Consider the following 27,827-nt stretch of genomic DNA (forward strand, 5'->3'; position numbering starts at 1 on the left):
AAGTCTATAAAACGCGAGTAAATACTTAACTTTAAGATTGTTGTTAAATATAAAACATATATCAGCTCATAGCTCGCAGTAACTTCGGGCCAGAAAGATGAAGAAGACTTTTTGGCTTAATCGAAATGGCCAAGAAAGCCCAACAAAAGTTTTGTTTCATGAGCGAAAGCTTTGGTGGGAAGCTTTTTAGCGCGTGGCGCGCGAAGAAATCGGTAGCCGCAACTTGGAATCAGTTGAGTTTTAAGCTTCGATGCGTTCGGTTCGTTATTCGGCGTGATTCTAAAAAAAACCCGGTTTGGTGCACTCTAAACTCGCAACGATCCCAAAAATTCGACATTCGGAGTGCTAAGTGCTCGGATTTTTTGACCAAAACATAATTGTGAGAATTGAGAAACTTGCTTAGTGTCATTTTTGGATTTACACATTCGGATTTGTACTGAACACACATTTCTGGCGATTAAAAGGTAAATGGGTTTGACTTTTGACCTACAAATATATATTCTATATATATTTGTAAAAACTGGGTGGGCGGGCAACTTCCGTTCAATATCCGGCCCTCCTTTCTATTTTCCACTTTTATCTAGGCCCACTTGCAGTTCAATGGATTTCCACAAGTACAAGTATTACTTAATTTCTTTGCTTAATCCGATTTGCGTGCATTGAACTTTTCATCTTTGGGTATTTTTCCCTGTTGATGTTGTAGTCGCTGTTATTGTTTTTTATCTTTTTTTTTTTGCACCAACTTCTTCTTGTGGTTGATTGTTTTTTTTGTTTCTCCATCTCAGTCTGGCGAGCCAAACGGCTTGTTCTCATTTTATTTAATGAGTTCCCCGGCATTTGAGCCTTTGTTTTGCATTGTTCGAAACCCTGTTTGTTCAATAGGTTTAAAACGTTTCAGTAATTCAAGCCGAAGCGAAATTATTAGCAAGTGGATTTGACTTTAATGGGGTATTCTGATATCGTTTTAGTTTTGAATGAAATGTTTGGTAGCCAAAGTGTCTGTATTTAGGTTTTTGTAGTTTCTACAAGAATACAGAAAAAGCACGATTGATTGTTTATAATCCACCAAATGTCACGGCAATAATTTTCTAATATTTTTACTACAAAGGTAATGTTAGAAACCTGTCAATTTCTTACCTCTATTATCATAGTTAATCAAAGATGTATTTTCTCGAAAAAAAAGTAATAAGTAATAGCTTTCTTCCGTTGGAATTCCATGCTGACCACACAATATGATTAACTCTTTAGCCAAATTAGAAACCAGTTAAACTCCAGCCAATCGTAGATCGATGTCAAAATTTCTGAGCCCAGCATGTGTGACCCATTTAGGTGGGTCCATCAGCCACCTGCTCGATCTCCCGGACAGTTGACCGGGCTCATTATCCGACTACCAGCTAGCGGTTTTCCAACTCAAAAGCGATTCGCCGACACCTGAAGTTCGAAGACCCATTGGCAAACCATTTGCGAACCCGAAAAATCCAAAACCAAAGCCCAACCCAAACCCAAACCCAATCGCCGCGAAAGCCACAAAGCCAATTCTGTGCAGAACAAAAGCCAAACGGAGATCGGAGCCATTAAGCCTGGCCAAGAGTTTCCAGTCGGCCAAAAGTCATTAAAGACAAAAATCTATTGAAAACGGCAAACAACACGCCTTAAAAAATACCTTGGCTCTCGATGATGGCGGTAAAAAAAAAGTATTTCTGCAGTTTTCGTGTTGGCCAGGTGGTATGGATGTATAGATGCCATGATGCCCCGTCTCTAAGCCAGCACCATGTTAGCCATGTTAATTACGCGCTTATCAGTTCGTTACAAACGCTGGAGTTTCTCTCCATGCCAGGAGGAGAGTCCAGCACAACCCGCAATTACGGACGTGTAGTGTCCAGCTCATAGGCCAAGTCGAATTCCACAGGCGTTCTAATTTCTTTGCTCTCTTTTCGCTGCGATGAATCAAAATTGTATCTATCGGATGCAAGGCTTCTGTGTATGTATGTACTGTAATTACTGGATTCTGCATATGAGTACATAATGATAACCCTCGAAGCGATCCATTCGCGCTCCATGCCAGTTGGCTCACTTTCTCCTCCTTTTCACGGATGGGGCAGCAATTGGTGGGTGTGGTCACTCCCCCGATCCCCGCAAGCATCGATTCAATTTGACAATCTATAAAAATATTGATGATAATATTCAGATTGTATGAAAGCCAATGGAAGCTACAAGACATGCAGGTAGAGCTTGGTTTTCATACTTCTCCACATTCAGGTATGCATCCAATTTAATTAAGAAAACCATTAACAATATCGATCATAAAGCGAGGTTTGGTTACTTTTTCGTGTCAAAAGTTTTCTTTTTATATTTAATGTACAAACAACATTAAGTAGAGCGGATATTATGTTACTTAATTGTGTATTTCTACATTTAAATAAGTATCAGCTAAAAATCCGGAGCACTTCCAATTGAGTTGAAAATCAATTAATTCCTATGTAATTTGTTTTGAAAATGAAGTAATTTCAACTTTATCTGTTTTTAACTGCCATAAAAAAGGTTATTTATACATATAGTATGTTACTATTATAGGCTATGAAATGTTTTTTAATTCAGTCTGCTTGATATTTTGTTGTTAACAATCTAGAGGTAATTTCATCATGCATAACCAAGCATAACCAAGTCACCTGCATAAGCATTAAAAATCAATAAACTTGTCAACCGAAAATGGAAACTAAATGCACATTTTCCGTTTGCGTAATCTGCCGAAGAAGCCACAAAAAAAAAAAAAAAAATGGCACAAAAAACAAAGACGAATGCTGTGCCGAAAAATTTGATTTTCGAAAACTTTGAAAAAAAGGTATTGGTGAATACGATGCCACCGAATAATGGTTACTTTCTAATGCCGTTTCCTGATGTCCCATGGTTTTACTAGGATTTCCTTTTTTTTCCATTTTTTTCCGCTTTGTTGGTTTGCCATGGACATTATCACCCCGAAAACCAAAAACTCACTTGACAGCCAGACGCCGCTCCGCAGCCCCCTGTACCTGCACCACCCCTTTTTCCACATTGTCATTGAAGTCCATCGACTCTGCGCAGACCAACTGCATTTCCCACTCAAGACAACATTTCATAAAGTTTATTAAACTTTAACCAAATTGTTAAAGCGCCTCCATTCCCCCACCCCTTCCCCCCACCGCATCGCATTCACTTTTAGTGCTGCTGCTGTAGGCGCTCCAAACGAGTCCGTCAACTTTGGCCAGCCTCGGACCAAAACAAACTGCCACATTGGCCGAAGTGGTTGGCTGGAACGCATTGGTAATGGTAATGGTAATGGCTCTAACCACTCGGTATCGTAGTTTTTGTTTTTCCTTGAAGTGGCAAACATTTTCCACGAACACTCCAATCCAATTCACTCCACTCCATACGAATCATATTCCATTCAGGAGCAGTCGGGCGGGATTTTATATGCATTCGTGTCCGGCGAACGAGAATCGCAAATTAATTTTCAAATTGCGTTAAGTGTCAAAAAGTAAAATCTATTAAGCGATCATTTCCTTTAGAGGAAAACGCAATGGGGAAATGCAAGCAAATCCAAACTGCATTATGATGCAATCGAAGAGTTGCAATTTGATATCAAATTTTGGTATTAGTTAGGGGGACTTATTATCCTGCTTTTATAGGTATTCAAAAAATATTAAATGAAGCATTTTAATATTGTTTTTGAGTTCAATTAATGATTAATGTTTTTATTTTGAACAATTCTTTTCTTCTAGCAATCAAATCTAAATACCAATCCATTTTACTTATATGACTTAACTATACAAAGCTAATTATTTATTCATCATAAAGTGCTTAAACTAAAAGGATTCTTAAGAAACCAAATTGTACTTAATGGTAAAAGAAAAGTTCATTACCTGGCACGTAATTTCTTTAATGTCAACTAACCTGACTATCAGTTAAAATCGGCTAAATCAGACAGTTAAAAGAAAGCTATTTTCGTTTCGAAAAGTTAATAGCAATTCAAATTCAATATATATATCTTATTATTCAAACCATTTCTTACCATATTCTCCTTTGACTTAAGTTTAAGCTTGCACCTCTTATTCAAACACATAGATCCCAATCTTTAGCCATATAAATAAGCTGCAGGTTGAACCAACTTACTCTCATGCAAGTAGACAATACCATTCGAACAATAAACAAAACAAACATGCCAGTGCATTTGACTTAATTAGGAAATTGTACAAGTGCATGAGCTGAACCCTCTAACTCCAAAGGCAATTGCCATTAGCCACATTAACCGCATTTTTCCATTCCGCCAGGCAGCGATATGTCACCACTTGACTAGCCGCCATTTCCATTCCATTTCCCGCCCTCAACCACGAAGTAGTTGCTTCAAATGCTGCACTTGCGCATTTGCATTGAAAGTTGTTTTGGTTCGGTTCCAATTGAAATTGAAAATTCCATCAGTGAATCGCGTTTCATTCAAATGGCAGGGAAAAATGTACTGATTTGGTATTGAAATTTTTCAAAGCGGATGACATTGAAGTTGAGTAAAATGTCAGGGGTTAGCAATGGGTTTTTGTGTAACTTTTTGTAAAGTCTACGAAAGAAGTCACTTGTGGCTAGCAATGACTGAGGCAATTTACTCCAAATTTGCTATATTTATTTATTACCTCATTTTTGGCCACTTTGGCTTCGCAGAACAAGTTTAAACATTTCGATTGTGAGATCGAAAAACCTTAGCTATATATATGTACATATATTCGTGGCTAAGAGTGAAAAGAATGCGGCAATAATCGCCAGCAGCCAATAAACATAATTGCTCGACGGTTTTGCCAATCATTTCGTGGGCGTGTCTTAGCATTTTTTCCTGTGAATTTCCATTTGCAACGATTTATTTCATAGAAATGCAATTGAAAACGGCCGAAACTTGCATTAAAAAATGCCGAAATGTCTGGGACAATTGGACATTGCGCATACGCCCGGTTGGCCACAATTTGATTATGGAAGTGCAATTTCAGTCGTTTCCTCATCGAATCTCCTATGCTATTTATAACACACCCACTTTTACCTACACGCGAAATAATAACACGCATATCGACCCAATTTCAATACTATCTTTTATATATATTTTTTTTCCTATTTGAAAAGGCAAGTGGAACGAGTTTTTTGACTTGATCCAATGACCTCAAACCGAACGAATTCAAATTGAGCGGACCAAGTAAAAAAGTTCACACCTAAAAGGCTTTGCTGCAAAAAGTAAAAAGCCACGATTTATTTGGGCCAAAATGCAGGTAAATAGCCGGCGAATAAGCCACATTTCGATCGCACTCCACCTTAGTTTCTGTTTCAATTTCGGTTTCCTGTTCAGTTTTACCTTGCCCAGCCCAGCAAATCGACTCTTGTGCCCATTTTCAATGCAAATCGCATTAAGGCAAATGTTGCAAACGGCAGCCAGCAGCTTTTGCACACACGCCACAGGTAATTTGTAACAATTTCTTAATGACCAACGTGGCAGAGAGGCACAAAAAAGCGAGCAAACCAGACTCGAAAACGGTGAAATTAAATGAAATTAAATGTTATTGATAGCCAAGTTGCAAATGCAGATATGCAGGAGCCATATTGGTAAGCTTATATGGCTTACAAGGCAATTTTTTAAAGGCACCAACAAACATTAAAAACAACATAAATGGTTGATACAGTTTTAAAGCCAAAATCTTCAACAAACTAAATGGCTTTTTTCATCACAAAATTTAAGCAGCGCTTCAAATTTCATAAACTTTGCCTGGCTAAAAATGATTTTTTTAAATTTACAGCGAAATCTTTAATAGCTGAAGCTGATTTTTGAATAAAATTACGGCTGCACTTAATAGTTTAGCCTGTCATATGTATCATAAATATGGTTACTCCATCACACTATTATTAACTGATTAGTGTGGCACTTATTTCATTTTGTCTGCAGTTTGCGCCAATACCATGCATCAGACTAAGTCAGCTATTTTAACTTAATTGCCTATCGGTATTATTAAGTGGCTAATAAGAGAGTCCATATTGGCAGCACGGATGGCTCTGTGAAACTGCTAATATACATTACGGTCAATTTGCGTTGCTAAGCCGCAATTGCCGTAGACTTTCGTCGGATGAAGTTTGTTGGCTTTATGGGATTTTCATTTTGCATACTCCTCACAATCTCTTGCCAAATAAATCGCATAGTTTTGGCCAATCTGAAAGTGAAAGAGGGACTGTTTAACTTTTTCAGGCTGCTGCATTTGCCAAATAATGCTTTTGTTTAAGAATAGTTTATGCTTTTAAAGAGTTATTATCTGCGACTTTTAAATGTAAGAAAAGATGAGCTAAAAAACTTTCCCAAGTTGCTCGTGGGAAAATAAATAAAATTCAGACTTTAAAATCCAAAAATATTATAAACTTATACATATATAAATAGTTTATATTATACATATATATATTTAATACAATTGGTCATTAATAAACTTATTTTGTTGTGCTCTATTACAGGTTTGTAAATCACTTTTTTGGTCTTGAATGAGCTTAGCTCGCGATTTCTCGGCGCAATTTCTATTTTTAATCGAGGCTCAAGTATGTACGTACATATGTGGGTAGGGATTTTAATGCAAATGAGCATCGACAGACAAGCAAACAAATCTAAAATGCTAATTACGCAGGTAGAAATCAAAGTTCGGCCAGCAAATGAGAAAAGGAAAGCCGAAAAATGGCCAAGTCTTCGGGCCAACGCGACTGCCAATCAATGTGACTATTTGCTTAATGGAAATTCAATTTTTGGCCATTGCAGACGGATTGAGATTTATGCCAAGTATCTGCGAGCTTTCAAGTTCAATGCAGTGGGAAATTTCAATTAACGAACCAAAAAAAAAAATGCCCAAAAAATAGAAATTGGCCACTTGAAAGCGATTCACCGCCGTGGGCACACGAAAAATACAGAGGAAGCGACTGATGACCAGATACAAAGATATCTATGTATTTGTATAGATACAAAGATACAACGAGCGGTCTTGTCAACCAACCTACGCTTTTTCTGCACTTGACCGGCTAATGGCTTTTTTGCGTTTCATTGAGCCAAACAAACTTAAAAAAAGAAGAGAAAAACTGTCCAGCATCTTGGCTTTTCACAATTTGGCAGCTTGTTGAAAGTGAAATGTGTGAAAATGGCTAATTAAATGCACGAATGCCCCGCAACAAGTACATCATCTTCATCTTCGCGGCCTGGGATAATGTGATTTGACTAGCTCACGTAGCGGGGTTTCACTATATGGCTAATTATGAAATTTCAGTTTGTTTTTTGTTTTGCCGCCTTCTTTAGTTTTGGAGAGCAAGTCATTTCCGTCGGTTTATTGAGTGATTTTTACGACTGCCGATCCCCGAAAAGCAAAACTTGAAAGCGCCATTTGTTTACTTCTGTTTCACTTTTCTTGTTCTGCTTGTGGATCAACAGCAATGTTTAATAACGCTCAGCACGTAGCTTTAATTACGCTTCAAGTTTGTTGCCTGAGTCTTTTGTTTTACGACTAATTTAAGCCACAAATGGTTATCATAAAAGTGGTCGACCATAATTGGGTTTATGGTTTTGATTCAATGCCCTGTTCATTTGGTACACAAACCTACATATTTTAGAAATGCTTAGAAAGGGCAATATAAACACAAAAAATTGTGTTAGTATGGTAATCTCTTTTGTGTTATTAGAACTTTAAACGCTTTCTTTATGCAATAATCTTTACAGATACCGGATTTCGCAATAAGTGGATTCGCTCTTACAAAATTAAATGGCGAATTCAGTTCGTAATTTATGCAAATCTCTTGAACTCATGCCCCAACCGTTGAACTCGAATAAAAAGAACAAACTGAATAGAAAACCAAACCTCTACAAAATTTGTCAATAATGAAATTGATAGATTGACAGTCGGCAAGAAAGGGAGAAATTCTGTGAATACCAAATGCAAATCACCATTTGCATAATGTAATTTTAGCGAAAATTATAGATTCCTCAACAGGTTATACACAGTCGTTGGAATGCAAGCAAAAACAAAAGCCAGCCAGCAGAAAAATTAAAATCAATTCTAGCACAGATCCAAAATTTTTTCTAATCAAAACTGTGTCAAATCTTCAAGAATGCGCCGCAGAATTACTCAGATATTTCAAAATGCAACAAAAAGAAAAATATTTGCTTTAATCAGTTGTCTCGAATGGCAAATCGAATATTTCACTGCCTTCTTTCGGTTTTTTTCTTTTAGACATTCTCAAAACTAATTGGGCCTCCGACTGCATAAATAAACGCGAAGCGGTCGTTTAGGTTCATTGACTTGGATTTTAATGCGATTTCATGGTTCGGACTTATAACTGTGCCACCTTTCTGAAGTCGATTAAGTTTAGTAACTTGGATTTTTAGAAAAGTATCAACTGTCCGCAGTGGGAAAGTTTCAGGTGAAAGGGCAGTCAGAATCTTTTATATGTGATTTTATATAAAGTATTATGCAAATATCACATAATTTTAAGTGCAACCTTGAATCGCACGAATGTTTAATGGCATATATCTTGGCAAATAAATCACTTTAAATAAATAAATATTCGAAAAATATAAATCTTTGCTTACGCAGCGTATTCATTATGCCCCGCATTTGTTGTCGTATATTTGGATAAATATTTATTTGGGATTACTTGGGATTATTTCGATATACTAGAGAATAATTCCCCCGAAAAGCAGCAATTTGTGTATATTTATTTATTATTTATTTAAGTAATGAGCGAATCGTTTTTTGGCGTGGCAAATTCACGGGGCTTGGTTAGCTTTGCAGTTTATAATGGAATATATAAATTTTAGCCATGGAATGGTACTGACAGATTCAATCTTTTCTGCTGTTGCTTTTGTTCTCAGTCAACTGATCTTTGTTATTTGGGCTTGTTGTGGCGTTGTTGCGGTTAGTAAGTTGCACTGTTGAAAATAAAAGTGAGCGCCGTCTTCTTAGAGGCTTTTGATTGTGGTTTGCCGTCTACGTATTTGTATCTGACAGATATTCAATCTTCATCTTTGCCATCGAATCGTTCGTCAAACGTGTTTTATTGTATGAGATACTTGCGCTATTTTCTGCGTCTTGTCTTCTCATCTCAAGTGGGTTCTGATCCCCCCGCTCCACCCGCTCCTCAACTATACATATACCACGTATTTATGATCGTATTGGGTATGGGTACGTGTATTACCTGGGTCTGGGCCTGGGCAGTCACGACATTTGAACAAGCAACCCCATATTGCCGACGACGACAGCTCAAGGTCGCATTCCTTGCAGGTGACGGAGTCTCGAGTCGTTTGGCGATTTGTTTCACATCGGCACTCGATGTCTGCAGCAGCTCTCCAGGTCTTAGGACTCCACTCCGAGTATCTCTATTTCGATGATGGCTGAGTGGGCGGACAAATGAGTTTGGGTTTCGGCTACCGATCCGCTGCTCAAGCCAAGAAATCCCATGACAAGTGCTTAGGAATCAATCAAACTTTGTCTGCATTCGTTTGGAGCACGTGGAAGTACTTAGCTCGGCTTAGTTCCGCTTGTAGCAATTCAATAGAATATATATTTAGATTTTTTGTATGCTTTTCCTAAGAACCTCGCCTTTCACACATTTTCTATATGGTTTTTATCATAAAATCCTACAATTTTCTTTGGAATTTTCCCTCATTCATTACGATGTGGGTGTAGATCGTACAGACAGTTCCTGTTCAGAGTTATAGGCATTGCCATTAACGCTCCCAGAGAAAAACCGAAGACAAACTAGAGTCGGCAGACTTTGAGATTCCATCTGCACCTAATTTATGATGAAGAGAGCTTCTTTTTTACCCGCCAGCAATGGCAATAAACAGGAGATGCCAGTACGTGAGGAGTACGACTAAATGAAGTCACGACCGTTCAGAGAAGAATTGTATACATGTGTGCAGCATGTATTTATGTGGGGGATGGGTGGTGGAGCTCCAAGTAGGGTGTGTCCGCTGATCAGCCTCCAGGCGGGGGAATCTCGCCGAGAGGCGCAGCTCAGTGGGTTAATGGAACAGCTAAGTGAGACGGAAGAGAAATGAGGATCGCGCTAAATGAGGATCTACTAAAGTCAAATAGCTGATGATTAATTCAAATGTTGAAAATTATTAACCACAACGTGTTTTTAAGCTTTAATAATAAAGATCCATTAGGAGCAGCATAACTATTGCTTTGAACACATTTGACTCAAATCATTATTACTTTAAGTTAATTTATAATTATCTTAATGTGACTACAAGCTGTGCTTTCTTTATTAAGCAACATTTGTAAAGTTAAAAGTTAATTGGAAAAGGCGAATGATTTTGGGTGCGTTCCAGCCAGCGGGAGTTGGTCAGGTTAAGGTGAAGCTGCAGGGGCATTGGGGTGGCTAAGTTGAGGGTGCGAGGTGAAACATGGATCACATCTCTTTATGGCCAGTCGTCGGCTTCTCCTGTCCGATTGAATCGCTTGGCCACGGTTCGGATTTGGTTCGTTTTTGGTCTTGGTTCGACAGCCCAGAGAGTAAAAAATAACTTAAACTTTTACTTTCACTGCCAATTTGACTGAACGAATAGGCCTCGTCTCTCAATTTGCATGGCATGTGGACTGGATGAGATGGGGGGCAGCAACTGAGGTACCCTATGGTATGGTATGGTATGTTATGGTATGGCTGAACAATGTTATTGTGTGCTGTATCTAAGACTTATTTGCAAATGTATCTGGCGGCAATTTAGCGCGCAGATACGAGTGTGCATCTCGAGGGCCCCTTCGCCCAGTGCATTGTCTTCAGTCGTCAGTCTCCAGTCTTCAGTCTTGCGTCTTTAGTTTAATTTCATTTTCACAACAGCACCGGCAAAACAACATCTTCGGCTCACCTCTGCCCAAGTGTTCAGCTCACGTGTATATTCACATGTGCTGCAATCTGATCGTCACGTCGAGATTTCAGCCGCAGCAGGCAGCAAATGTTAATGATGAGCATTTGATAATAGCATTTGGGTTCGCGAACCAATCTTCTACTCTTCTCCAGCTTAACTGATGTTGGACATGCTGCTTTAAGTTGTTTACCCGATTATTCGCATGTATTGCGAATGTCGGGAAAATGGAAATGGTCGTTGACTGCTCATCAGCTCTTCGATTCGGCGAAAGTTTTTCCAAGTGATTTAGGATCGTAAAGAGGAAAAGAGGATGCACTTTGTAACGAGGAGAATACATATTCCACAGAAATAAATTTAAATTTAGTTAGTTAGTAGATGTATGAATGCAATCCAAGATCACAAAAAAGTCAAAGTTAAGGCAGCAATTAAAACTCAATAATCATACAGTAGGGTAATAGCTGAGCAATGTTATTTTCGTTTTTCTCGGGCTAAGTTAGTTGGCTGGCAATTCTGGCCTTGTTCTTAATAGAAAAGCGCTGTTTTTGCATATATTTTCATGGCACATGCATAATTAAGCCGTCGTCCACGGTGCTGTGATATCGGGTTCCACTGCTGACCGCAGTGACGATGATAACCTTGCGTGAAAAGAATACAGCTGCATTGAAGTTCGTTGCCTAAGTCTTTCGTATGCGGGCAGCTCGGAATTCTAATCACGTAGACGAAAGCCTAACGAAATTGAAAAACAAAGCTAACTTTCTTTCCGTTACTCTCACTTTGCCAGCGCTTATCTGGAATGTGTTTATCTTGCATCTGCATAAATATGGAGATGCGACATCGAGCATTTCGTAAGACTTAAATGCGTTTTGGGCCATGTTTTCATTTTCATTCGGCCGTGTTTATGTTGGAAATCTACCGATCGGTTCAACAGATCGGAGTTAAAGACGCGTGTGCCTACGTAATCGCCTTGACACGTCTTCTTTGGCCAGGTGAAAGACCCCAAGATACGAAAGTCACCCGCGGCGGTGTGCTGACATATTGATGTTGCCTCTTCCACGGCAGTTTGATGGTAGCGCACAATAGCAGAATTCAGCTCGAATGGTGTGTCACACTCTTGATACCACAATTAAGTTGGTAAAAGTCACCAATCTGAGCTGATATACGAAGTGAGTTGAAGATGCAAGTGCCTCTATGAATAGAAACAATGAATGGGGAAATAAGATGAGGAAGGGAGATTTGGACCAAAAAGATAATAATTACATATCGGAAGTTGTATCAAGACACTATAGACAATGCAAAGTAATTCCAAACAAACTTCAGACAAAAAAATGGTAGTAAATCAAGGAAAGAGTCTATAGTTTCATACATAAGCATAAAAGTTAAAAATGAATTGCAAATTGCTGCCATATGTGGAAGAATTTCTTAGTACACTTTATGATTTGCGTTCAAGTACTTGTACTTGCAATAAATTGTATCTGTCTGCTTTTTAATTATAACAATGAACATAAAACGCTGTGAATCGTAAGCCAGATCAACATACTCCAATTAGCCGAACAAGCTTTGTTGTAAGAAAATCAAAATCAAATTAAGATTCCGACCAAAACTTCGCCTCGGCCTCCGGCTGCGCCGCCAGGCAATAAATTTGATATTCAAAGTAAATTTTCAATTTCTACGCGAATAGATATTTCCATAAATAAACCGCATAAATCAGAGCTGCGATCGTTGAGCTGACGGAGCTGCAAAGCCAGCTCGGCTCATTAGTAATCAAAAGCTGTGCAGCTCTGCGCCAGACTGAGAATCGCAAAAGTGGAGAATCTGAGACATGGCTATTGAATTCTGGCCGAGAGCAGAGACTTGCACAAATTGTTGCACAAGCCGCGCGGCAGCGATTCGTGGGCTGTAAGTGGCTGCTTGCCACTGGAGCGATGTCGCCAACGCATCCAAGTGGCCTCCGGCGCCGTTTTGTCTATACATCACTCAAAGAAAAAATGTTGGCATATTTTTTATCATATTTCTCAACATTTTTTCAAATATTCCATATTTCTTAACAAATTCGAGATAATTACTAAATGGTTTGTTCGAATGCATACAACATTTGTGAGATAAATCAATCATTTTTGTATAAAGCCACTATATTTGGTTCAGTGTACTTACTCCCTGGGGACCGATAGTCAAGACTCTCCAGACCACCGAGCACAGAACCCCAGTTAACTCGTCGACTTGGTCTTAATGGCCATTCGGTTGTGCTGTGCTCTGTGTCAATTTAAATATTTTAGCCATTTCATTTTGTGCCGCTGACCGGCAAAAACACTCGAGTGTCGCTTGTCGAACGGAAAAAAGCCTTCAAAAATTTCTACTATTTTGCATTTGAGCAATGAACAATGATCACTGTTTCAGTAGTTAACAACATTTTTTACGCTCTTCGCTGACAGTGTTGATGTTAAGTGGATTTCTTAAGATAAAAGCAAAAGTAGTGCTGCCAAAGAAACACATAAAATTTTTTTAAATTTTTGGCAGCAAGAGTGTTGAATATGGTATGTTATTTTAATTTAGATTGATTGGTAGTACAATTATATAAGACCCTAAAAATACTTTCCCAAATTTAGTTTATTTGATGTATTTTCGCAAGTAATTAAGTATAGGCTGTATTTAACACCTTAGCTTTATCAAGTTATAATTATTATTAATTAATTAGCAAAACTATCAAATGCTACACATCGCTTGAAAAGTAATCAAATACAAAATCCAGTAACTAACAAATATGTGAAATATGTTGCACATTGAGCAAAACGTGTTATATTCATTAACAATATAGTAGCAAATAAATACGAGTACAAAAGCTAAGTCAATTTTTGGAAAGTTTGTAAATATTTAGTGTTCAATCGGTTAGTTTAACTGGCTTTGCTTGAGGATTTTTTGACCTTGATCTTGGTTCCGCCCACCGATGACTTTTTGCGGCCATTTAATTTGGCCTTGTTGGAGGACAAAGGCGCCGGCTTGGGCTTAACTACCCTGGCCTCGACCCGAATGTACAGATCGTAATTGAAGTCGCCGCAAGTCTTGCCTGAATGAGAGATCTTGATTAAATTAAGGTTATTGCTATTATAATACCTATACTAACCACAACACATTTCCTCGCCGCAGGACTCGCAGGTCATCAGTCGAGTTTCCACAATTCCGGATTTATTCTTGATTTTCTTGACACAATTGTTGAGTGCAAACTCCCGGCGATCGCGAGCCTCGGTCTTTAGCTCCAGCTTTCCCATCTCGACCATGCGGCTGAAGTACTCCTCCTCCTGCTTATTCTTGGGCCTCAGCGTGGTCAGCATCTTCCAATCGATGGGCACCGCACACAGTTCCATCAGCACCACATCCTTCATTTCGCCGGGCACCGGATCCGCATAGGTGTACATCGCCTCTCGCTCCCCGTTGGCTCGTAGCAGCTTTCGCATCTCCTTTTTGGGCATCTTAAAGGCGTAGTCCTTCTCCCGGATCTTTATCTCCTCGGCGCGCACCTTCACCGGTCGCATCTTGTAGTCGGGCACCTTCTCCAGCAGCCGTTTGAACTCCTCGACGGTCTGGATATTGCTGCGGCTGAGGTCCAAGACGGGCACCACCGTCTTCTTTTTGGACAGCAGGTCGTCTAGTTTGCTCATCTTCACGTGGTTTTGTTAACTAATATTTAATTGAAATTATTCCTTTAATTTTCTGAATATTTATGTACTTGTTTTCCCGTTTAATACCTTGACAAATCCTTTGCTAGCTATCGATTAAACATTGCCGGTTGCCAAGCAATTTGACATGTCAACTTTAAGCCCATTTCTATGCCAGCTGAGTGACTAAACTTCCGTTTCTCTCCTTTCCAGATCCACGAACATCTTTATTCACGTGCCGAAGCCACAAGTTGTTGATAACTCACTGGGCAAACAACAAAGACGACCCGAAGACCCAAGAAACCCGTCGTCGAGCAACCGAAAACTGAAAACAAGAAACAAACAAACCCAAAACTCTTGGCTGGCATTTCATTTGCTTGGATCGCGTTACGTGGTGCGGTTGATGTTGGTCGTCTGCACGCCAAAAAGAAAGTCACGACAGAAACGAGATTTCCAAGATTCTGCAACGAAAGTCAAAGTTACAAGTTTACTCCAAATTCGAGTCTTTTTGGCCCGGTTCAACGTCTTTGCAACACATTTTCGGTGTCTGCCCGTGTGTGTGCCACTTTAGAAAGTGAAAATCGAGTGCAGTCCGCTACTTTGTCTGGAATCGAATCTGAATCTCAACCCATCGGCGGCTGCAGTTGAAAGTGAATTTGTTTCGGGCTGCAAGTGATCACCATTTTCGTGATTTGATTTTTGGTGTTGTGAATTCATCACTATCGATCAGTAGTAGCCCGGGGTTTTCGGCTACTTGAATCCACTTCACATCCATCGACAGGAGATTTGACCGGCAAATCGGAGTGGCAACAATGGAGGCCGAGGAAGTTACAAAACTCGTCGATGGCGTGTATCGGGTAAGTTTTTCAATTATCATTACAACATTTCTTATTTGTTTTATTAATTAAAGCACTCTTTGAGTTGTTAATTGCCAAGGCAAATGGCAGCTAATGAGGGTTTATGCATTCTATTGCTGTTTTATGTCATATTCATTAAACTATCATATATATGAAAGGGAATGCAATAATGAAGATTCTTTTTTTTTATGCCTACTACTTACAAATCGTCTATTAATTCACTTGGGGGTCATATCCAAACTTATGTAACCCGACTGGCGCCTAGGTACTAACGTACCTGTTCCATGAAGGCCATTTCTATTAGCCACTTGAGACTAATTCATAACAATGTTTATGTTTTGGAAAACAATTTACAACGTTAAACGTTTTCTTTTTGTAATCTAAATTTATCGCCACACGCGATCTCCATAAGCGGCAGCAAATGAAAGCAACCAAAATTAATCTACAAAATGAAAACAAAAAGCCGTGACTTGAACGTATTTCTTGCATGCCCTTGAAATGTTACGAATATATACAAAGATTGTGCACTTAAATATCCAATTACTAGAGAGATTAAAATATTTTTATTTGGCTTTAAACCGGTAAAGTGCTAGGATCCGAGATTTTATTGGCAAGCTTTAACTACCACTAAAAAAAAGGGTGCTTAAATCATAACCAGAAACGGAGAACCACAAATATTTGCAGATAAAAATGGCAAGCAGCATTTGAAAGTGAGGTTTTTCTTGTCGGCTGTAAATTTGTAGCCAAATTTGGTCACGACATACGGTGGCTGTGTTATGCCTTTCGGCATACATTTTTGGCCATAACATATATAAGCCCGTATAACCAACGGAGCAAACCAGTTCAATTTTGGGTTTTGATTTGTTTGTTTGCGAACCAACTGAAATCTAACGCAAATCCTCCCAAGTCGACGACAGACGCGACGACTCCGCCTCGAGAGTTTGCCAAGTTTTGGCTTCTCTTTTTCTTGTGTTTTTTTGCATCGGTTGCATCTGCCCGCAGTTGAGGTGTATTGCACATTTCGCGCATCTATTTCATTATGTAACTTTTGGTCTTTTTTTTTGTTTTTTTTTTTGTTTTCTTTCTAGCAAAACTAGCTGTTGCTGTTTTCTGCGGTTTCTGCCGCTTGAAATTGCGGAAATTTTGTTTTTGGGCTCGTTTCCTTGGCTTGTTGCACATGGCTGAATTTTCGCGACCACCATTTGCATTTTTCCCCAGCCTTGTTTTTTTTTTGTATTTTTTCGCACTGTTATTGTCGCAGCTATGCAATGTGAATCGAGTAAATAGGTGCCGCTGGCTGCTTTTAATTAGTAGGCTTGCAAACGGGCTAGTGCAAACGAAAGACTCAGGAAACGAACTTGCTCTGTCAATGGCAGGAAAAAATCGGAATCGGAATCTCAATGGCCGCGCATCAATCAACTAAAGACACTTCCTCAACACACACACACACGCACACACACCGACCAGATTATGACTTAATTCCCGGTGATTTATGCGCAATTGTCTGGGCTGAACTGGTCTTTCAATCGATTTATTATCTCAACATTTGATTTTCACATTTTTTACTGTTTTATTGCATTCATTTTGCCTCGTTTGTGTGTTAATAGATCGCCTGTCTTTCGGCCTGGGACTCTGTGTGAATTCACTTCTGGTTTGGTCTGTGCAAGTTCTTGAACGGGTGTCTTAATTAATTCGATACCATTCGGTTTTCGACTGGCTATTCTAGACTCATTAGCAGACCTCCTATGCTTATCGTTATATAAAGTCGTTTTTGGCCTTTCTAAAATTGGCACACTTAAACAGTTTTAATGGGGGGTTTCTCACATGCGGGTTTGCAAATGGAGCAGGAATGTTTGCTTTTACTAAACTGTGTTTTATAACTACATTTAAAGAACTATCCTCCCCTCATAAATGTTCTGAGTAAAAGAATGCAAAACATGTAAAAACACCTAAAATTATATGTTTCGAAAATTTATCGTTGTCTTCGTTACATTTTTATGTTCAAAATGATTAATTAGATCTCTCATGTGCTTAAATCCGTATATATTTCACCAGATTTATTGTAATTTTTGCAACTTGTTCAATTTTTTGCCGGCAACCGTAATAAATCTTTTGCTCCGTTCAGCCATAAATCTTGAATGGCAAACGAGTAAGTTGGTTGAGAAATTTAATCAAGATATGATTGCTCAATACATTATGCTTTTAAAAAACAACACACTGTTGAACTAACATATTTAATCATGAGTAATAGAAATGAACTTATGTTGTTTTATTCTGATTTTTTGGCTGCGAAATTATCCCACACACAGAACTCGTCGAAAAACCCCGAAAAACAACTCGTTCTCCTCTCACGCGAATCCATTATTATTTTTTCGAGTGAATAAAACCGCAAGTTGGGGCTGTCAAGTCGATGTTCAAAACGCATATCATTCCAACAGCTGCCAGCGAATTTGCCAGTGGCGATGAATGCCTTCGGATTGTTTGTCATTCGCTTAGATTTATGGCACATTCCCCGCAACATAAATCGAAACTGAAGCCGCTCCAAGAGCCTGCTGCCATGATGATCGGATCAGAATGACATCCAGCTGACCACACAGCAAAAGCCAACCTGCTGGGGGGGCGATAAAAAGTGGCAAGGAGGCGAAGCCCCTCAAGAGTTTGGCACCCAGTCCCACTATGGTGCCCATGTACATATGGTGGGACGTTGGTGTCCGATGTGCCCATGCCGATGCTGAAGCTCCGGCAAGAAATGCAGAAACAAATTAAAATTGCAGCCACCTAATGCCCACAGACAGTTGGTGGTGGGGGTATGGGCATGGGGATTGGAGCTGTAAAAAAAGGTGGCAAGTGTGCACTTCGGACCTGAGAATGGCCAACTGGGAACTGGGAACGATTCACTGCAGCTGATTGCCATGCTTGAAAGGCATTTCTAAGGCTGCTGCTGCTGTTGCATTAGAGGGGGCGCCGCCACTTGGAACGATGTCACATCGTCTGGATACAGGAGGGGATCGGGGGCCCACAGTGGGATGTGACCATGGCAAATGGAACTGGGTTAACGTTCGACTCGTCGGAAAGAAGCCCTAGCAAAGCCAGCTGGGTCCATTTCTCATGCAGCTCAACTGAAGGGATTGATTTGGTTCTTTCATTAAAAAGATTCAAATAAATTAGATCGTTGTTTTATAACTTAATTAAATGTATTTTATAGATAGTATGAATAACCTGTGGCTATATTTTTAAGCCCAACCTATGTCAACACTTGTTTTTTCCGTTGCTCAGGAAGTACCACTTGTCATGTCCTGCGGCCATATAGCCATTGCTATCATCAAGGACATCAAGTCTTCGCTACATTTTCATTTAAGCTGTTTTTTTTTTTCCAAGTGCCTGGGAAGAAGTCACGCAAGCGAGAATTACGTTCGTTTAGCATTTTTCACGCACTTTGCGTTCATCTGTCAGTGGAGTGGAGGGTTTTTCTAAAGGGGGGATGGGGGTTACCTACAGTTGGGGCTACCACTCCCCCGAAAACTTGCCCCTACCGCCCAGAAAGAAGGCGTGACTGGTTGCGCCTTGACGCCTTAGTTGAGGTTTTGTCAACAGTTAACTTGGCTTGCTGGCAAACCTGTTGCGTGTTGCCTTTTGCATTTGTTGGTTTCTAATTGGCATAATTGCGGCTTACTGTTGTTGTTGTTTTTTTGGGCTGGAACTGCATTCTCGCATGCTCTGAAGTGGGTGTGTCGTTAAATTATGGCCTAACCCGTAAGAGGCTCTCCACAAATCCCCCCATTTCCCTGATCCGCGCTATTAATACGACACCGGAAGAAATTTGTGCAGAGAAAGTACCGACTAGAAAGTATATATGCTTAACCTATAATAAGTGATAATATATATCTTAAAAAACCTACAATTCCTTAACTATATCTTAACTGTATTTATACATATATGATTTTTACAATATATTTTATGTGAGTTCTGCTAGTTTTCTCGCCGTGTACCGCCCAACATTCCGCCTCGTTGGCGTTGTTAAGCACTGGCGAGGCTTTCGTGTTATGCTTTGCATTTAGTATCTGTTTTAATTAAAAAAATTATACATGTGTGGCGCTCACTGCTGGCGATTTATGTTAAGCGACGATTAAAGACCAAGTCACTCGGGTTTTGGGTCTGGGTTTTCAACAGGGTATTCGGAGTACTAAGTACTGAGTATGCTGGGCAACTAGCGACTACCTCAATTAATTTTGGGTTAAGTGTTGTCGGTGGGTCGCAGATTCGCGGGCGTGATAACCGATTGCGTCATCTTTGGGCCAAGAGTGGGTGAGCAAGATGAAATGTTAATTGCTGGATCGAACGAGCCGGAATTTGTTAAGCAGTTTGGACAATTACACGGCCAGATAGCCATCGCATTTAAAGGAAACCTGATTTGTACTTCGGCAATTTAAATTGCGAGTTGTACAGGGTTTGAAATAGGACTTCAAAGACTTGTGTAAACTTTTAAGGAAATGTAAAGCCGTCACAACATTCATAAATTCAAATAGTTGTTAAAAAATCCTAACTTGAAAATAACAAAACAAAAATAATTACTATAAAATTACTATAAACTATATAAACACTTTACTTTGCTCACTGATTTTATAATCTGTTGTCATAATTTCATTCAAGGGTATAATTATTTTACGAAACCCTAAGGTAAATCCCAAATAAGTATTACAAAAATCAATCCGTAGGCATTGATTGCATTAACCGCAAAATGTGCACACCACAAATTATAGGAAAACGAAACAATTAACATTGATAAACCCATAATCTTCGAAAACGCACTTGAATCCACGAAATTGCTTGGCTATCTGTATCTGTGCGTGTTATTAAGGTATCCGTATCCAAATTAAACAAACTACGCTGAGGTCAGCAGAGTCAAGTGCACACTTGGCTAAAATAAACATTAGAAGATACAGCAAAATGCAGCTTTACGTGCAGCAGATATCTGTATCATCGAGTAATGCTTTAAACTAATTCAGCCAGCTAGTAGATCATAAAAGCAAAACCTCAGCACACCAAGTTGAATCGTTAAAAGCAGACGACCTTGCAGCTAAGTATCTGAATATCTAAGTATCTCGAGCGCGAGTGCTGACTCGTTTCGATTCCCATGCCTTGCTGCCACATTTGTGGGCAATAAATTTGAAAAAAGTAAATACATTTGGCAATAACCAAATAACCAAATGACACACATGGCACAAGCGAAGCGAATTGTTCCGCACAGAATGCGTTGTTTACAAGTCGGTTTTTGACATTTTCTTGCTAATTACTTTGGGGGCCATGGAATTCGGTAGTCAATGGTGGACGGAAGTGATTCGAATGTATCTCTCCGCTATCACGAGAACAACAATCAATTATACTTATCCCTAGCATTGGATAATGATAGTTCCTAGCGAACATTTCAAAAGAGTGACTTTCGAACAATGCGAATGCTTTGTGCCCAAAGAGAATTCAAATTTTTTGTCGGTTTCGTATTTCTTTGGGCTTGCGTGTTAAGTGTTTGGCATTGTCTGCTCGCCAAACTCGACTTTTGGCCAAGCCCAGGACCAAAGTGTTTTCTTTGTCATTATTTATGGTGTTTTATGGTGTCAACAGACCGGTGATGTCAACTTCCCTTCCACATGGCAATCCATACACGTCATCTGGCCGTTGTAATGCAGCTTCATCCCAAAGTTCACATCACGAATTGTATGCAAAATCTGTGCTCAAGTGCTAAGTTGTTAATTAATTGTTCATCGTTTTGCATCTACCGACTGATAAATTGATTGATAAAACAAATGACTCATGTACAGATATAGATTCTTATGTAAATAGGCTTTGCTGTTGGGAAGTTTTGCGAATGATAAATCACAAGATGAAATCTGGCAGTAATTGTTTTCTTCTTTGTAAACTTTTTACTATTAGACACTAAACTGCAATCAATAAAGTGCAATTTTATTATTTTTCAAGTCAAACAATTAGAGAGTTAAATAATAACTTAGTTTTGAAAACTAAGATAGTACTTTAAGATTTATCTACCAGCAATATTTGGCGATCCAACAGATAACTTTCATTTTGTACATATTCACCGCTACTAAATCATAGATGAGAGATTACTAAACGAGCAATTAGCATTACGAGTGTGTTTAGTTGGCTACACGGAACTAATGATGTCGCTGTGCCTGACCACAACATTGTCTCAAATCAACTTATACAACCCGACTTTTACTGCCAGCGGCCAACCGAGGAAAACCATTAAGCCAACTTATCGTTAGGAAAAATGTTTATACCTAATGAAATTGAAATGTTGGTGCATGCCGACCAGTAAATTGCATTTAATTAATCATATGATAAGCTAGTACACACTATATATACTATATACTATATCCATCGATCTCTTTTTATGAATTGCAGAACATACTGGATAGATTCAATCCGGGTGCCAGGCAGCTGATCGCAGCGGGCAAAAGTTACCTCAAGGCGTTGCACGGTGAGTTCCAGAGCCATGTGCTGGTGCTGGTCTATAGATACCCCATTGTAAAGTAACACCATAATCGACTGCCGCAAGTGCAGTACAGTTAACTAATTTGCAATGCATTCCGTGCCATTTCATGCAACAGGTGCCGCAACCGCCTCGCGTCTATTCAATGAAGCATTGGCCAAGATTGCGATGAACGCCCAGCAAAGCGGAACGGGCGATATTGGTAAGACAAGCCCCACATTAGACCCGCAAAATCGCCAAAAATAATAGATATCACATATTCTGTACAGGTTCAGCTTTGATGAGCGTTGTGAATGTGAACAAGGAGATACAGGATCAGCAGATGAATATTGTAAGTTAACTTAAGTTAGTTTCAACTTAACAAAGCCTGTAAACATCACTTCTCTGTAGCTGAAAGCCTTCTACGTGGATCTATTGGTGCCATTGGAGACAAATCTGGAGAAGGACACAAAGGTGGTGCAGCATGAGCAGAAGAAGTTCCTGCAGCAGCACAAGGTGCGAATGGAGAGCTATCAGAAGGCCGTCTCCACGATGAAGAAGCAGCGCAAGAAAAAGGCCACGCCCGAGAACACCGAAAAGGAGCTTAGGGTGAGTGGATACCATATATGGATATAATTGATCTCAAGAGCCACCAAAAAACCTTACTTTCCCACAGAGCCTTCAATTGCTCGAGGATCAGAAGAAAAAGCTGGATGTGTTCTGCGATCAGAGCTACAAGAATGTGAGTTCATTGGCTGTCGGACGAATCTTGATCCACCCATTCGCGGAAAAGAATTTTGTACTTGAAAAAGTGACGGATCGATTACACTGATAAAAAAAGTAGTGGAAGTTGTCAGAAAACTAGCTGGCTTTAAATGTATTATAATTCCAAATTTGTTCATGATATCTATCTTAAAGTTCTGATTTTACAATGCACTGCAAAAGACTTATATAATTTTAGAAATGATCTATGATTTGTTACCGTGTATAACTCTACCACTCTTTCCCACTTCCGTTCCGGACGAAAAGGCCATGACACAGGAGCGACGACGGTACGGATTCGTCTTGGAGCGCCAGTGCTCGATCGCCAAGCACTGGATGGTCTACCACACCACCGGCAAGACGGTAATTGATAATAATTTCGAAAATTGGCAAGAGATTGCCGCTTCTCGTGAGATCATTCCACCGGCCGCCTATGAAAGTGGATACAGTACCAGCAACGGACACAACAACAACAGCAGCAGCAGCGGCGGCAACAACAACACCAGCGGCAACATGCGACGCCTGGTGAGTCATCACACTGCCCATCCACGCCCATTGTATTCCCAAAACGATCCCGATCGCCGATTGGGCGCTAACCACTCTGTTAACAAACCATGAGGTTATTCTGGATGCCATACAAACAAATATAAACGCTTTATAGAATTTAGAAGTGGTTAATATATTTCAATAATCCTTACATGATTCCTTTGAACAGGAACGAATTAAGGACGGCGAGGATGACCACCTCCAGGGACACGGAGCTCAGCTAAAGAAGTCGCGCAGCATCGATGCCCCCTATGGGGATATGCGCACCCTGCACGAACGGGAGAACCTTTCCGGATTGGCCGGAAATGGACCAGCGCACTATGCCCAGAACTCGTTGCCACGCGCCAAATCTGATTTCAATCTGGCTTTAGTGGGCACTGGACAGAGCTCAGGTGGGCATATAAGCATTTGAACATTTTTTGAATTCCATTTAATATCTCTTCCATTGACAGCCAACAAACACAAGATCATTGAGGAGCAGCTAGCCACTCTGGGCGACGATCAGCGCGGTGACCAGCGTCCATTGGTGAAGGCCCTCTACGCCTACATGCCCTCCGGCGAGAATCAGTTGTCCTTCGAGGAGGGCGACCGCATTGCTCTCGTGGGCGGAAAGGCCAAGGGCTGGCAGTTCGGTGAGAATCTAAGGACACAGCACTTCGGCTGGTTTCCGGTGGCCTACACCAATGCGGAAGTTGCAGAGGCGACCACTTCCGGCGGCCGGCGATACGAAAACATGCTGATGAGCTATGAGCGAAATGGAGGCGGATCAGGATCCGGTTCTGGTGGAGGCGGTCTGCGCAGCTATCAGCAGCAGCAGGATTACGAGGCGCAGCTGGAGCTAATGGAGAGCCATGAGGCAACGTACCGCAGGCGAAGGAACCACAGTGCCGAGGAGTCATCACCCACGCGAATGTTCGGCGACACAATCAAGCAGCAAAAGAAGTACCGCCCCGGATCCGGGGCCAATCCACGCCCGGGTCCGCCACCCACACTGCCCGCTCCGGTGCCCAATGGTCCGCAGAGCCAGTCTTCCAGGATGCTGAACAGCTCGCAAAGCTTCTGTGCCTCCAACGGAGGAGTGAATGCGGCGGTGGAAAGACGCAAACAAAAGCTACTAAATGGTGTTCAGGTGGGAATATTTTCGACTTTATAATACATTATGTAATTGGTTTTAATGGCAGAGCTCTAAACATCCATCGGGCAAGTCCGGAGTGGCGGCCAAGACCTCACTGCACAGCAGCAATGACAGTGGATTCGCCAACGAGCCTCCACCACAGCCGGAAGTTGACTATTCGGATGAGGAGCCAGCCACACAAAGAGTGGCCATTCGGTAGGTTTTTAATGGAACTTTGCGTGATACCTTATAAGACGGACCTTATATCTTGTAATCTATTTTGAAAGATAACGTCCGTTCCATAAAGTATCATCAAATTAAATATAATATAAATGGAGCGGCTTGGAGAGCAAGACTTTAAGTTAATTGTAAATATCAAAAATTCATCAGACTTTCGTTCTCCAAGCCACCAAGCTACCTGTCACTAATCCCTATCAACATGGCCCATTAAACTAAAGTCCTTGTCATGCTATTTCATTACGTTTTATGCCTGATTTATTTAGAGTGCCTTATTTGATTGACTTTATTTATTTTCGTTTGCTTTTCTTCCGCTCTTGTTTGATTCCATGTATCGCCATTATGCCCTGTTGTCATCCCTTGTGTTAACCAACCAAATATGCACCCACAACACACACTCAAACACTTCGAAACCACACCCTCCAAAACACACACTTCAAACTATGCCACACGAATCCGAAATATAATAAATAAATAAAAAGACGCCGGGCGGACACCAATTCGCATACCAACACGGTGCCGAGGGATGTGGCCTCGTGGACGTTGAACCGGAACTTCCGGAATAGCGTCGATAGTCAGATCGACGACAAGAGCCTGCACCGGCTGAGCCGGCAGAGCGGAGGAGTGGGAAAGATGCGATACGATCTTATTGCCTCCGATGACGAGATTCTGCAGGCATCCAGCGCCGGTCTGAAGCGCACCAAATCGTTCTGGAAATTTGGCGGCGGACGCAATGGCGAGGATATACTGGCCGGCATGTCTTTGTGGCAACACCGCGACCTGGTGGCGGCACCAAATCTGGAGGAGATGCGCGATCGTGATGACTTGGAGCGGCGTTTGGAGGAGGATCGCAATGGCACACTGACCAAGTCGCATAACTCCAGTTCCTCGCAGGAGAAGCGCGAACGAAAGGACAGCCTGACCAGCACCGAATTGTATGGCGATGAGGATGAGAATATCTACGGAGTGAGTCCACAGCAACCGCCACTGCAGCAACAGCCGCAGCAGCATCAGCAGCAACAGCCGCAGCAGCACAGGAGCAGCTATACTCCCAAATCCCGCATGAAGATCATGAAGACCATTGAGATTGACATTGAGGAGCCAACGGAGGCGGAGCGTATGAGCACCATGCGACGCGGTCAGTCGCAGGATCAGCAGCAACATCGAAAGTTGGACAAACAGGTTTCCGGCACCGGATCCCAGCACAAATCCCTGACTTTGAGTCGCACCAAAAGCAACCAGCAGCAGCAGCAGCAGTTTCCACACTCCACGGATGAGGGTGAAAGCGATGAGCACGGAACCCTGAAGCTCAGCGATGTGAACAACTTCTTCGACGCCGAGGGCAAGAACAACAGCCATGGCCATGGGCTGGTCATGAAGACGGTGAAGCGACAGGACATACTCAAGCAGTATTATACCAGCGAGGATGAGGAGGATTCCGATGCGGAACTCAAGTCGACTAGCTCCGATCCGTACGATTGCATCGTAATCAATGATCACCTGGTGCGCAAGGACGACAAGATGCGGCGCCATCACCAGCAGCAGCATCAGCAAATGGAGTTCCACACCTTCCGCTCCTCCACATCAACGACGGCGGCCAATACGCTGAAAAAGAGCTCCTCCAAGGATCAGGACAGCACACTGACCCGCAATTCGACGGCCAGTTCGGGAGCTCCGACGGCTACCATCCTGCCGCGAACACGTCTGCTCAAGTCCTCCGCCGGTAATAACATCGGCAACAGCAGCGCCACCTTGGAGCGGAACTCAAAGGGCCTGGCCGGAAACAAGAGCTACGGACCATGGTACGACTTCTGGGATCAAGAACAGCATGGCCAGAAGTCGGCGAGTGCCAAGCTGAAGTAAAGAAAGGGTTAGGGATCGATGCGTGTATAAAATAATACAATAATTTCGCCGTCTTCTTACCGGATAAGAAAATGCGCAGAGAGAGAGAGAGAGTGTGAAAGTGGAGGGAAAGTGCGGCTGGGGAAAGGATAAGTTCCGTAAGAGTGATCCCCAGCATCCCAAACCTTTTCCAGTTCGCCTTGTCTCCTCCTTCCTTCGAATTAAGCATTATTAACCCTGTATAATTTCTTAGTTTAGCCTAAGGCAAGTTCTGTTTTGTTTGTTTTATGTACATATCTTATATATTACTCTTAAAAGCTATTGCAATTTTGTGTTTTTGCCAACGATGGCAATGGAAAAATGCCAATCAATTTCTGTACATGCCAGAGGAAACTTTCTAGAACAAGGACCTCTCCATTGAACATTCAATCCTTTGAGCTTCGGTGCCTGCATGCATATCATTAAATGTATTTTGTTTGAGACTAAGCTCACGCCCTATTTCGCCATTGATTAGCCGGAATAATGCAAAAATGTCAATTGGTTTTTAGCAGGCGCGGTATATATCGCAACTATTCCATAGATTACTGACCTGTAGCGAGCCCGTGTATCCCAGCTAGCCCCACCATTCCCCGTATTAGGTTGTTTTTCCAGCCGTAAGTAGAGGTCCCAAGGATTGGGGATCGCATTCCTCATCTGGACACGTCATTGATCTTTTGCAGAGCCTCCCAGTTCGCCACGGTCAAGTTGCGACACACCAAGACCAACGACCGATCGGCACCGATGATCTATCGGAGTGTGAACAAGTAGCAACGACAGCGGAAGGTGGAGTTTTCCCTGTGACCAATCGACGGTTGCCGGATGAACCGGAAGCTCCAGCTCCAGCCACACCACACCACACTCTTAATCACACCAAACACAAACGAACGCAATCTATACAAATCACACTTTTATATAGCGCATATATGTACCATTCCATACCACTTAAAGGCATTGTCACTTAGATCCTCCAGTTGCTTCTTGGCCTGGATATTTGGTAGTCATTAAGTCGTACTGTTTGTTAAACATTCTGTTTGTATGTACTTATATGTTAAAGTTCGAAATGTATATTCCGATACCTAATGATTAATAAACCTTATATAGTTAACTATTGTACTGGAATCTGTGTGGGACATTGAACTGAAGGTTTTAGCGCGCATTTGTGTTGGAATAGATTTTATTGGTTTTTATAGTTTTGAAGTATTAGATAAGTTGGAAACCAAGAATGGTCTATACTTGAATGCCCCTATTTCCATCCGGCACTTGGCCCCTAGCATAAATCCTTGGATGAACAAAGTTTAAGCCAAGACTTAGGGTTCCACGAACTCGATCGATTTCTGTCGCGGATTCATTGGTGAGCAAAAGAATCACCTGTTTGCTGGGGCCTTTGACTGGTTTTACA

At 41.1% G+C, this 27,827-nt stretch overlaps 2 protein-coding genes across 5 annotated transcripts; one reads left to right on the forward strand and one right to left on the reverse strand.

The window, feature by feature from the left end:
* The first annotated feature begins 243 nt into the window (after positions 1-243).
* On the forward strand, positions 244-27,537 carry LOC6605238 (brain-specific angiogenesis inhibitor 1-associated protein 2). Of its 4 annotated transcripts, XR_004361911.1 has the most exons (13): positions 244-464; positions 14,761-15,404; positions 21,822-21,897; positions 22,028-22,111; positions 22,179-22,240; positions 22,300-22,497; positions 22,565-22,630; positions 22,918-23,175; positions 23,366-23,588; positions 23,649-24,325; positions 24,378-24,526; positions 26,938-27,042; positions 27,109-27,537. XR_004361911.1 is itself a non-coding variant. In XM_032719819.1 (12 exons), exons 2-12 carry the CDS (start codon positions 15,360-15,362, stop codon positions 26,408-26,410), a joined length of 3,219 nt encoding a protein of 1,072 aa, XP_032575710.1. In that variant the 5' UTR covers positions 244-464; positions 14,761-15,359; the 3' UTR covers positions 26,411-27,537. The 4 variants fall into 4 exon arrangements, 3 of the variants coding, with proteins under 3 accessions (XP_032575710.1, XP_032575711.1, XP_032575712.1); XM_032719819.1 differs by having other exon boundaries at positions 25,030-27,537; XM_032719820.1 differs by having other exon boundaries at positions 26,938-27,537.
* LOC6605237 lies at positions 13,484-14,765 on the reverse strand. The gene is made up of 3 exons (XM_032719823.1): positions 14,638-14,765; positions 14,016-14,569; positions 13,484-13,958 (listed from the first exon to the last, which is right to left on the reverse strand). The coding sequence occupies exons 2-3, from the start codon at positions 14,548-14,550 to the stop codon at positions 13,786-13,788; spliced, it is 708 nt and encodes a 235-aa protein (XP_032575714.1). The 5' UTR covers positions 14,551-14,569; positions 14,638-14,765; the 3' UTR covers positions 13,484-13,785.
* Positions 27,538-27,827: the final 290 nt, after the last annotated feature.

The sequence above is a fragment of the Drosophila sechellia genome, chromosome 3L (assembly GCF_004382195.2).
Source record: "Drosophila sechellia strain sech25 chromosome 3L, ASM438219v1, whole genome shotgun sequence".
Classification (NCBI taxonomy): domain Eukaryota; kingdom Metazoa; phylum Arthropoda; class Insecta; order Diptera; family Drosophilidae; genus Drosophila; species Drosophila sechellia.

Coding starts and splice junctions, on each gene's coding strand:
- LOC6605237 (XM_032719823.1), bottom strand. CDS start 14,550: ATGAGCAAACTAGACGACCTGCTGTCCAAAAAGAAGACGGTGGTGCCC. Junction 13,959..14,015: donor CGGCGAGGAAATGTGTTGTG/GTTAGTATAGGT, acceptor TCTCTCATTCAG/GCAAGACTTGCGGCGACTTC.
- LOC6605238 (XM_032719819.1), top strand. CDS start 15,360: ATGGAGGCCGAGGAAGTTACAAAACTCGTCGATGGCGTGTATCGG. Junction 22,112..22,178: donor AAGCGGAACGGGCGATATTG/GTAAGACAAGCC, acceptor TATTCTGTACAG/GTTCAGCTTTGATGAGCGTT. Junction 22,631..22,917: donor GCGATCAGAGCTACAAGAAT/GTGAGTTCATTG, acceptor CCGGACGAAAAG/GCCATGACACAGGAGCGACG.